The sequence below is a fragment of the Sitophilus oryzae genome, unplaced genomic scaffold, assembly GCF_002938485.1.
Source record: "Sitophilus oryzae breed Bouriz unplaced genomic scaffold, Soryzae_2.0 scaffold_41_pilon_pilon, whole genome shotgun sequence".
Lineage (NCBI taxonomy): Eukaryota > Metazoa > Arthropoda > Insecta > Coleoptera > Curculionidae > Sitophilus > Sitophilus oryzae.
The window spans coordinates 2,793,768-2,806,042 of record NW_022146996.1 but is presented as its reverse complement, the minus strand read 5'-3'; the positions used below and the strand labels follow the sequence as shown (position 1 = coordinate 2,806,042).

General features: G+C 32.6%; 1 protein-coding gene across 2 annotated transcripts in view; it reads right to left on the bottom strand.

Annotated features, from left to right (window-relative positions):
• The window catches only part of LOC115885780 (brefeldin A-inhibited guanine nucleotide-exchange protein 3), a 59,064-nt gene that overhangs the window by 4,245 nt on the left and 42,544 nt on the right, over window positions 1–12,275 (bottom strand). For both annotated transcript variants that reach the window (XM_030904796.1, XM_030904797.1), the window contains exons 22-23: window positions 10,493–10,914; window positions 2,097–2,253 (exon numbers count right to left, since the gene is read on the bottom strand). In XM_030904796.1, the coding sequence (XP_030760656.1) occupies window positions 2,097–2,253; window positions 10,493–10,914 (579 nt within the window). The remainder of the gene's footprint in view (window positions 1–2,096; window positions 2,254–10,492; window positions 10,915–12,275) is intronic.

Here is a 12,275-nt window from a genome sequence, read left to right as displayed (position 1 = left end):
AGTCTTGGCAGGTAAATTTAAGTTTTATATAACAGCTATACATATAGATTTTTTATCACTAGAATTTTTTTTATAGTTTACAATTATTTTACATATTTGATAACAAAATACTTTATACATTTTTTTACATTTAAATATATAAAAAAATGTTTATTGCAGAAATTGTATTTCTCTTATTATAATTCCCTACGCCACTGGAGAAACCCATGCTGAGTAGCATTATTTTTAGTTTCACACATTAATTATAATACAGGAATTATTAAAAATAGTTTGGTTTGGATGTGGTACAAAACATATTAAAAGCATTTTACATATTTTTACTGCTATAATGAAAAAAATGTACATTTTATGACTACATAACAAAAGTTATGTATCGACTTTTACCTGTAAAATGTAATTCCAGTCACTTTTTTCTCGCTTCAGCCTTTGCAGCCATACGCTGAACATCTCACCATACTAAACAACACAGTTTATAAATTTAAAACAAAACGGTATTCACAAAAAACCTAAAAATTCGCTTGGCGTCACCTCGATATCTTGTCACCAAAGTATGGCCGCCCATCAAATTTTGGCCTCAAAAATTTTTCACTGGAGAATATGCGTGTTAGCTCTCCCCTCTCTTTCCTTGTCTTCTTATAAGTTTCTTATTTTAAATGGGTAGGTACTCTCATTTTTTATTACATAATTAAATTCTCTGTAAAATTTTATGAATTTTAATATCAAACACTCTATACCTAACATTAACCGTTTTTGAGAAAAAAAAATATTTAAAATTTTTAGAGGGAAAAAACTGCTTGTTAAAGAAATCTGTATAGCCTAAACGATAAATTTAGTGATTACCACAGCCACTCTGGTATAAAGAGAAGACATGTCGCTATCTATTTCAAAAATTAAATTGTTCGTAGCTGTCATGGAATTGAGCTATTAAAAAATTATCATAAATATTTTTTTTTTCCAAATGGAAACCCACTTTTTTATTACACTAGTGAAAATGTTTTTTAATTCGTTACTTTTTGATTAGACATGTTCCTATACCTAAAATAAATCGTTCTTGTTATTTAAGATTTAGTTATATCTTTTTGTGTTTTAACCAGTAGAGGTAATTTGTGCCAGTAGCTTATGACTTTAAATGTCACGTGATGTAAAACTATATCTGGCCATGTCATATTGCCATTAGCTATCACTAAAATACGAGATATATTTTTATAAATACACATAGTTTTATCGTCAGTATTTATAATATACGAAATTAAAATAATTAGTTTTTTAACGAAAGGAAATAAATTGTGGGATGGTTTGACACTTAATGTCAAAGAAAACTAGATAAAATCGAGAAATTATTAAGCTTTAAGACTAAATCTTAAATAACTTAAAAAAAATTATTTTAGGTATAAGCAAATTAGATATAACATGTATAATCAAAAAGTAATGAATTGAAAAATTTTTTCACTAGTGAAATAAAAAAAAGTGGGTTTCCATATGAAACAAATGATTTATGATAATTTTTTAATCACTCAATTCCATGACAGCTACGGCCAATATTATATGATATTCGAACAATTAATTTAATTTTTGAAATAGATAGCCACAGTGGTTGTGGTAATCAGTAACTTTGTCGTTTAGGCTATACATATTTTTCTGACAGTTCTTTTCCTCCAAAAATTTTAAATAATATTTTTTTCTCTAAAACGATTAATATTAGGTATAAAGTGTTAGATATCAAAATTCATAAAATTTTACAGAAAATTTAACGCTCAGTTTGGGACGTCCTGTACGGTGTAGAAAATATTTTTTATTAAATTTTTTAAAAATTGTTTATAATTAACATTTTCTACATTACACTGTGTACAATTAAATAATGACGTCTTTTGTAGCATAAAAACTAGAAGGATAGACTGTGACTGTCACCATCCTCTTTCAGAACTCACGGGCCATCGCTGATCAAGATTAACATTGAAAGAAAAAGTTGACGTGTTTTTATCATTTGAATTTTCTTTGACAAGTTAAGTTATAAATTTATAATAAATGATACATAGAGATCCACATTTTAAAAGATATTGTCACGCCATTTGTATTTTTGATGGTATGGTACTTACCTTACAAATGCTTAAAGCTCGCTGCTGTTGTATTTCTGGTGGTACCGGTTGTGGGGGAGGTATTGTAGATGGCATAAACGGATTTAGCTTAGGACTGTTTCCGACAAAAAGTCTCCGGTTTCCGTTAATTTTACCATCCTCGGTCCATAATTGACAACTAAATTGATATTGGTATAATGGTTAACAATATACAATATGACTCGCAATATGATCAAAAAGTTTAATGGTCAAGCATTTTTTGTATGATGCCAAATAAATAATTGTTATGGAAATTTATATTATTTTTTTAAGCGTCAAGGTCAAAGCACAGCTTAAAAAAATTGATCAAACCGTACTACTACTAATAAATACTATAACGAATTTCATTTTTTTTATATTAATATTTTAATGAAACAGGCTTTTATGTGTTTCAAATTTAATGAAAGGAGAGTATTTTATCTCCACATATGTTTCGGCTTGCTAGGTCTTTTTTAAGAGTTTTAACCGTCTAACAACAGTGGCACGAAATATACCGGGTGCGTCTCAAAAGTGGTTCACCCCTATAATTTTTAATTTTTTTTTCAGATAAAAAAACGAGATTTTGTATGTTAGTATATGACATAAATTAGGATTGATGACGTATTCAATTCTTTTCCACTTCCTGTTTCACCGAAAATGACTACAATTTTTGATTTTTAAATGGCACCCTTGGTATTTTTTTACTTTATTCTATAGAAAACGACATTCTGAATAGAATGACATATCACATGTAAAATTTTGATATTCTCTCGTATTTTAAATTTCAATCTGGAGTTGCATGGCTGTGTTAAAAAGACTAATTTTTAATCAACGAGCATTGGAAAAATAGATTTAATCGTCTAATGTTTTTCGTGTCTTGTCCTGGCCGGTTAAAAGATGCTCAAATCGTATTTTTAATCATATCTCAATTTTTCAAATGAAACAAGGGTGGCTCATTAGCATATTTGAAAAATCCATTTTTTACGAATAATTTGGTACCACACATTTGGTATTTCGAGTCAAATTGTCGTTATGAATCGCATGTTGCAATTTCAAATAAACCATATTCGAAAATGTCAAAAGTTAACATACGATATGTCATTCTATTCAGAGTATCATTTTCTATCGAATAAAATAAAAAATACCGAGGGTGCCATTTATAAATCAGAAGTTGAGTCATTTCCGGTGAAACAGGAAGTGGCCGAAAAGAATTGAATACGTCAATCAATCCTAATTTATGTCATATACTAACATACCAAATCTCGATTTTTTATCTGAAAAAATAAAAAAGTTATAAGGGTGAACCACTTTTGAGACGCACCCGGTATTTGCTTTTAGGGTGGGTATAAAGAGTTTATAACACGGACAATAAAAATGTGTTTAAAAATTCTTGTTAGCCGCTTACATTATTATCGTTTTTCTGCAACCATTTAATTGAATTTACATTAATTGTGACTATTTAATATACAATGTGTTGCTAAACCGGAATGTTGTTGGAGATTTTTAATTAATAATATAAATAAAATAAGATAATAATATATTTAATATTCTTTTAACTTTTTTAAGCGTTTTTTTAACTACCTAACTGTTTAAAGCCAATGGTTTTTATTAGTTTTGGTTGGTTTAGTTTGGTTTTGACCATGTATCAATGCAAATAATATATTTTCTTATCTCTTAGCGTTCCTATTAAAATAATTTCGTCGGAATTTAAGGCTAATTACTCGAACAAAAAGTCTAAATCATATTTAAATAAAAAAATAATGATCAAACAACATATTTGAGTATAGAGCAACTAAAAAATTAGTTTCTGTGAATTTTTCTCTATTACTGTATTTAAACTAGTGTTGAAACGATTCCAATTCCGATTACGATTAACCGCCGATTATTAGATTTTTCCGATTAATCGTAACCGCCGATTTTATATACGATTATTGATACGATTATTGTAATATGAAAAGTTTTAAAACCACTGGTAATTCCCCGGCAACTAAGCCATGCGCTATAAGGACACCTCGATGCGAGGAATGCGAAAATATCGATTATTTTGACTGTGTTACGGCCTGTGGTTACGGCGTACGCGGTTGTAAAGACAAAAACGTTTTAGCCTTGATTATAAACAAGGGTTTTAGTTTTAAATCATATATCAAGGGTTTCACCGCGCAGGTATTACGGAGTTGTTTTATTTTGCAATGGAGTCAAGGAATAAACCAGAAAGAAGTGATGTGTGGCGACATTTTATAAAAGTAGCGGATAATCCAAATAAGGCAAGGTGTAAATACTGCATTCGTGAAATTTCTAGAGGAGGGAAAAAAGCTGGCCTAAAAGGATATACAACAACTAATATGTGGGAGCACGTAAAACGTTTTCATGAAAGTGAGATTAACAAGTCTAAAAGTATTTCGTCTGAACAAATCATTTCAGGTAAGGACATCTTTTAGTACGTTTTGTAACTTATAGGAGTATGAGATGTAATACTTTATTTTCGTTAATGATATTTTGTGTCAATAAAATGTAAAATTAATTAAATTAAAGCTGTATACAACATGTTGTTGTCCTCCGATAATGGGATAGACTTTTAAGTAGTGCTGGCTTCACCAGTATTTGAATTGTTTTTTTTCTAATCTAGAATGAAATAAAGAAAGTACAAATAGGGTTCTTTTGCAGAACCTGGTCCATCTCTACAAAAAAATAAACAAGCCACCATTCCACTGGTGCTTTCTAGAGCACAGAAATATGATGTCAGCGATCCAAGAGCAAAAGAAATAACGCAGCTTATTGCTCAGGAAATATGTGTGGACATGGAACCTTTGGACCATGTCAATAAAATTGGATTCCACAGACTCATTAAAAAACTTTGTCCGCAATATGAAATGGTTTCTAGAACACACATTACACAAACAATAATTCCAGATATGTATACCAGGGCAAAAACAAAAGTAAAGAGCGTATTAGAAAATATTTCATATTTGTGCGTAACATCGGACTTGTGAACCAGTGATGTATCTTCTAATATTAATGATTTTATAAGCATAACAGCTCATGGATGGGATAATAATTTTGTTCCTCGTAATTTTTGCGTTGAAGTAATGCCATTCGAAGGTGACACTCATACTGGAGATAATATTGCTGACAATTTGCTCAAAGCCTTAACTGACTGGGGAATTATGGATAAATTTAAAGTAATAATAACTGATAATGCTCGGAATATGCTTACTGCGATGGCAAAATTTCCACAAATAGACCATGTCACTTGTATGGCTCATTCGTTGCAACTTGTATTAGAGGTGAGAAATTAGAAAAAACTGAAATTATACCTAGATGAATGATTTATTTATTTACTTTATTTTCAGGGTGCCATATTTACAGACGATGACATAAAGGAAACTATAATTATAGCTAGAAAAATAGTAGGACATTTCAGTCAGTAAAGCTTTAAAGATACTCCAAGAAGCACAGAAAAATTACAATCTACCTGAAACGTCCTAATCTCCAATCTACCTGAAACGTCTACCTCTAACGTCCCAACTAGATGGGACTCTACATATGCAATGTTAGACAGATTGAATGAACAATGCATCGCAATTCAAGCTGTACTCCCTAAACTTAAATGTCAATATGATCTCAGTACCCGTCAGTAGATCCTAGTTGAACAAGTAGTTAAGCTATTGCCCTACTTTAATGATGTTACAAGGGCACTCAGCAAAGATCAAGTTACATTAGCCGATGCAATCCCATTGGTAAATTCACTTTTTAAAATGCTCAATAAACAATCTTTGGATAAAGAGAAGGTGTTACGGGCGAGAATTAAGGGGCTCAGTTCATTAGGGTGAGTTAATGTATCAGGACTGTGGGCACTCACCTTTATTCCCGTTCTGGACTCGTACTTGTTGATTTTTTGCTTATAAAACACTTGAGGATAGCGCGCGCTTGGAGGTGTACACTGTGTACTCGGCCGATCTTGTCACTCTGCGTATTCGACTACGGCTACGTACCCACTAAGGTTTTTCGGGTAAAGGATGGGAGGAAGGGATAGAATCCAACATACCGCCCACCAAAATGAAATATTTTCCATTTTCGTTTGAGAATAGTAAAGTAAAAAAAAAAAGTGAAAAAATGCGTTATGTTTAAAAGAAAGTAAGAGTGAAATTTATGGAGTTAAATTTAGAGGAAATTTAGAAAAATGCATTATTGGGGTTAATGCATGAGTGTAATTTAATTAAATATTAAGAGAGTTTACATTTGTTATAGAGTAGAGTAAAGTAATTAAATAAGAGATGTGAATTATGTTTATAATGAGATTATGTTTTTTTTTGCGATTATGTTTTTTTTTGCGATTATGTTTTTTTTGCGATTATGTTTTTTTGCGATTATGTTTTTTAGAGAGTAAATTTTACTTTTCAGATTTGCAGTAAGGCAGTGGGCATATCTTTGTCACTGGTCTTTAAGAATGCCTTTGGCTGTTTTTAAAGTAACCACGCGTGTAACACGATCATGGCCCGGGTGAATCTCTAAGACTCTTCCAATGCTCCATTTGAGCGGAATAAGATTATCATCCTTTATTAAAACAACCGAGTTTATTTCTATTGGAATAGTAGAGCCATTCCATTTAGCTCTTTGTAAAAGTGTTTGAAGGTATTCTTTAGACCATCGGCTCCAAAAGCTTTGGTGCAAGCGTGATATCAACTGCCAGCGAGAGAGATGATTTAATTTTATCCCGGAAAGATCATCTTTCGGAGGGGCGTTTAACGGCTCTAGGGTTAAAAAATGTCCTGGAGTAAGAACTGACAAATCATTAGGATCAGAGCTTTGTGGACACAATGGACGAGAATTAAGCACTGCTTCTATTTGAACCAGTAGCGTATAAAATTCCTCATACGTGAGCAATTGGTCACCAATGACCCTTTTAATGTGAGTTTTTACAGACTTTATTCTTGCTTCCCACAGGCCACCAAAATGAGGCGCGCTTGGAGGATTGAAGTGCCAGGAAATTTGTTCTTGCTCAGCGGCGGATTTTAGCATATTAATCAGTTCTCTAGAAGCTCCGACAAAGTTCGTTCCACAATCGGAATAAATATGATTGCAGCGACCTCTACGAGAAATGAATCGACGCATTGCACCCAGAAAAGTCTCGGAGGAAAGGTCGGAAACCAGTTCTAAGTGCAAAGCTTTCGTGGCCATGCACACAAATAAGCAAATATAGGCTTTACAGGACTTAGCACCTCGTGCACGATATCTTAATAAAGAGAATGGACCACCATAGTCGCATCCAACTTCAGAGAAAGGTTTTACTTGAGAAAGTCTTACAGCAGGAATATCTCCCATAATAGGAGGCTGAGGCATTACTGGATTAGCGCGAAAGCATTGAGGACATTTAAAGAGAACACTACGAATTGTTTTTCTAGCAGAAACAATCCAGTATTGTTGAGCGAGAATATAGTGAAGAGTTTGGGGACCGGGATGCAAATAGAGTTTATGAGTATATTCTATGAGTAGAGTAGTAAATTTATGATTATTGGGTAAGAGTGCGGGATGTTTTTGAGAGAAATTTAGAGAAGCATTGCGCAAGCGACCACCAACTCTAAGAATTCCATTGGTGTCGATAAAGGGGGTCAATTTTCTTAAGTATTTAGGTAGAGATTTGCAATTATTTATTAAGAGAATTTCCCTAGCATAATATTGTGATTGAACACATTTAATAATACATTCTAGAGTTTCATTTATTTCAAATTTCGAGAGAGGAGAGGTTTTACGAGATTTAGAATGTCGAGTATTATAGAGAAAGCGTCTGCAAAACGTGACAATATTTATAATTTTAGAGAAAGAAGAGAACTTTTCAAAGAGAGTATCAAACAATGAGGGCTGTGAAGTACATGTCAATATAACTTTTCGTTGTTCTTCTTCAGTTTCAGGGAAAGTAAAAATTGATTGCGGCCAATAAGATCCGGTTGGCTTAGCCATGGAGGTCCCGCCCACCATAAGGCATTGTCGAGTAACTCGCTAGGTTGAAGACCACGAGAACCTGGATCAGCGGGGTTGTCTTTGGAGACTACATGACGCCAACAAGAAGGAGGTAATTTCTCTTGAATTTGGGAAACTCGATTGCTCACAAAGGTGTTCCACTTATATGGTTCACTTCTAAGCCAATGTAAAACAACCATCGAGTAGGACCATATAATCGTACTAACATTAATAAGTTTATTAGTAAGAGAAGTTCTAACGAAATCAATTAACCTGGTCAGAAGTAAGGCTGCACAGAGTTCCAGTCTTGGAATTGAGATTTTTTTGAGTGGAGCTACTTTGCCTTTAGCGCAGACATAATTTGTTTTTACAGAGTTATCTGGAAGAATTATCCTGAAATAAATTACTGCACAATAGCCTTTTTCACTGGCATCACAAAAACCATGTACTTCCAGGGATAAATATTTGAGAGTGAGAAAATATCGAGTAACTTTGAGAGAGAAAATGCAAGGTAATTCTTGAACGAGTTGATACCAAGAAGTAGCAATGTTATTGGGAGCAGATCATCCCAATGTATACCTAACTTCCACAAATCTTGTATAATCAGTTTTAGGTGAAGAGTGAGAGGAACTCACATGCCACAGAATGGATCGAATATGCTTGCGAGTTGTGAAAGAATATTGCGTTTGTTACAGATTTTGTTTGTCAAGGACAACGCTGGTGAATCAAAGAAAAATTCATCTGTAGAGGGATTCCAGTTTAGTCCTAGAACTTTAGAGGAAGAAAGAGAATTTATATTTAAAGAGAGAGAAGAATCAATTTTGCATTCATTTGGAGATAACTGAGAAAGAAAATTTGAGCTATTCGAAGTCCATTTTCTAAGTTCAAAACCGCTGTGTTTGAGTATAGAAATGAGATCGCGTTGAATTTTTATAGCAAGAGAAAGAGAATCGCAACCAGATATAATATCATCGCCATACGTATCCATATCTAAAATCTTTAATGCTTCGGGATATTTTACTAAATTTTCTAAAGCAATTTGTTTTATAACTCGAATGGCTAAAAATGGGCTACAGCTTAAACCAAAAGTAACGCGAGTAAGTTTGTATTCTTGAATGGGCTCATTAGCGTTAAATCGCCATAAAATTTTGAGGTATTCATTATTTTCATGATTTTCATTAATTTTCACTCACCTTTATTCTTGTACTCGTACCTGTTGATTTTTTGCTTATAAAACACTTGAGGATAGCGCGCGCTTGGAGGTGTACACTGTGTACTCGGCCGATCTTGTCACGCTGCGTATTCGACTACGGCTACGTACCCACTAAGGTTTTTCGGGTAAAGGATGGGAGGAAGGGATAGAATCCAACAGAAGGATAGTTTAAAAATTATAGTTGATAATTTGAAACATCACTTGACTCAGAGGTTTAGTGACCTCGAAGAAAATAAAAATTATATCTTGGCCACTATTCTCGATCCTCGGTATAAAGCATGGGTGTTTATACATAACCTAACAATTGAAAATGCGAAAAAACTTCTATTATCAACATCTGCCTTGGAAAATGACCCTATAGAGGAAGTGCCAGAGATTGGACTTAAGCCTCCAGTAACAGAGGCTTCTACGCGAGATGGAATATGGGACATTTGTCAAGAAATGGAAAAGCCACTGTTTTTTTTCCAAGCCAGCAAATTTTTTCTGGTCAGTACAATATAGATTTTCTTCCATAAAAATTTTAAAAAATATATTTTGAAATTAATTAAAGAATACTCTGCCTTTGGCTTCAAGTAATGTTTTTTGTTGTTTTCAGTCACTGGTTTTAAAGAAGAGATTGAAAGATACCTAAAGGCGCCTAATTTAGATCATTCAGCAGATGTCTTCAAGTACTGGTCTGAAAACTCTTTGTATCCAAACCTTAATAAGTTGGCACAGAAATATTTGTCATTCAAACCATCCTCTGTCCAGTCAGAAAGATTGTTTTCTACAGCAGGAAACATTCAAACTCCGAAGAGAAATCGACTGGGTTCTGAAAACTTAAAAATGTTATGTTTTCTTAATAAAAATTTAATATCTCTTAATTTTCAATATTAAATTATATTATGTTATACCAAAAACAGGACTAGGACTTAATTTTGCTTATTTATCTTAGATTTTAAATGTTTTTGTTTTGAACCTATATTTTATTTTCAGTTTGTATCTTTTTTCGTTAGTTTGTTTTATAAATTATATGAAATATATATTTCTCCGTTTTTTACTTGATAATCGTAATCGTAATCGTACGATTATTTCGGTTTTAATCATAATAGCAATCGTAATCGTTTCAACACTAATTTAAACATAGATCAACTGCTTTTATACCAGTAGTACCCAAATGTTTAGCGGGCAAATTGCTTCTTTTTATTAATTATATTACATATTATAAAATGATTGTTAAAAGACTCACCTGGAAGACTTGGTTAAATCACCAGGCCTCGTACAACTTAAAATGATATTGTCACTGGAAATAGTAGATTTTCTCATTTGCAATAAAGTATTTCTATCGTATTTTATCGAATTTAGCTCCACTTTGTATCTCTCATAGGCCATTTCGTATTTTTTAGCTGCCATGTCGTTGGTTTCGTCGTCAGTTGAATAACCATTTTCACTCTTGTGCTTCTTCTTACTTACTTCCTTTACTGGTGGTGAAGGCTGATCCACGCTTTTGCTCGAAACCAACGGCTTTTTAGGAGGTATTACGTCCTCAATCTTTTCGCCGTCTTTAACGTTTGGTAGAGCTTCTTTGTCTAAGTAGCTTTCGGAATCAGTGCTTATAGTACTAATATCGTCATTTTCGTATGGCTGTTTAAACTCTGCGAGTTTAAACACCTACAAACATAATTGACTTGATCTAATTAAAAATAAGTACTTATGAAATATACAGGGCGCTACAAATTCGAGGTACGAGCATTAGTATCTCTGAAACCGTAATAGATACGAAGACGGTTAAATTGGGGCAAAGTTGCGCCTTGGGATGTTCGCCAACATGCTATCAAAAAAGTTTTAAAAGGATTGCTGAGTTTTTTGAGAAAATGCAAAATTTTTTATGCAAATATTGATGGCTCTAATTAATATTGAATAAGGAAAATCGAGCCAATTGAAAGATTCAAATAAATAATATCCAGGTCAGCAATTTTAAGATATTATTTTTAACTTTTTTTTATTGTGAATTTGAAATCTCAGTGTACGATCTAATAAGATGCATAATATTAAGTAGATATTATAAATATATTAACTTCTACAAACTAGTTTCTAATGCTCTAAATGTTCGAAAGGGTTACCACCCTCCCTATTGCACACATTTATTTTTTGTTCAATTTTATGTATAGCCCTTTCAACAGATCTTCTTCTTATACTTCTGAATGCATTTTGTACTCTTTATTGTAAATGTGGAGGTGTATTGATTTCACTTTTACAAATAACGTCAAGTAATGCTCCCGCCCCTTGGCGATAGGTCCAGGAACTCTAGCCATTTTACTGCTCCATGCATCATATCCAATCAATCTTCCGGGGAAACGATTTGACTGATTGTATTATACATATTACATTTATATTATTTTATTGTATTTGATTTTCCGTATTCAATGTAAAAAAATTGAACCGGACTTGAAATTAGTTTAAATAAAAAAAATGGTTTAAATGCCAGAAACAAAAAAATATTAAGTGTGGCATATCATTGTACTCAAGAGACCAAATTCTTTCAAAACCTGAAATAAAAAATGCAGATTCGTATTTAAAAAAAATAAATTGGCCTATGTGTCTCACAAATTATCAGCTAATTTGAAAATCTAAAAAAACTATAAAATAGCGTTCATAAAGTGGCTATGGGATTGTGTAATTATTTTTTTGATTTTCAAAAAAATCCGTTTTTTTTTCAAATAACCCAGCAATCCTTGAAATTGTTGAAACTTTTTTGAAGGCATCTTTTGAGGCAATTTAACCATGTTCGTATCTATTATATGGTTACCGAGATACCAATGCTCGTACCCCCAATTTGTAGCACCCTGTATACTGTATACTGTAAATCCCAATTTGATACAATTATAGTTCGTTTTAAGCCAGTAGAAGAGAGAAAATAAAATATCTACACTCAATTTAACTATAATAAAAATGAAAGTGTCTATAGGGGTATAATAAAAGTGTCTATAAAAGTGTGGGTGTTTCAATTAAATACTTAATATTTTTTTAGG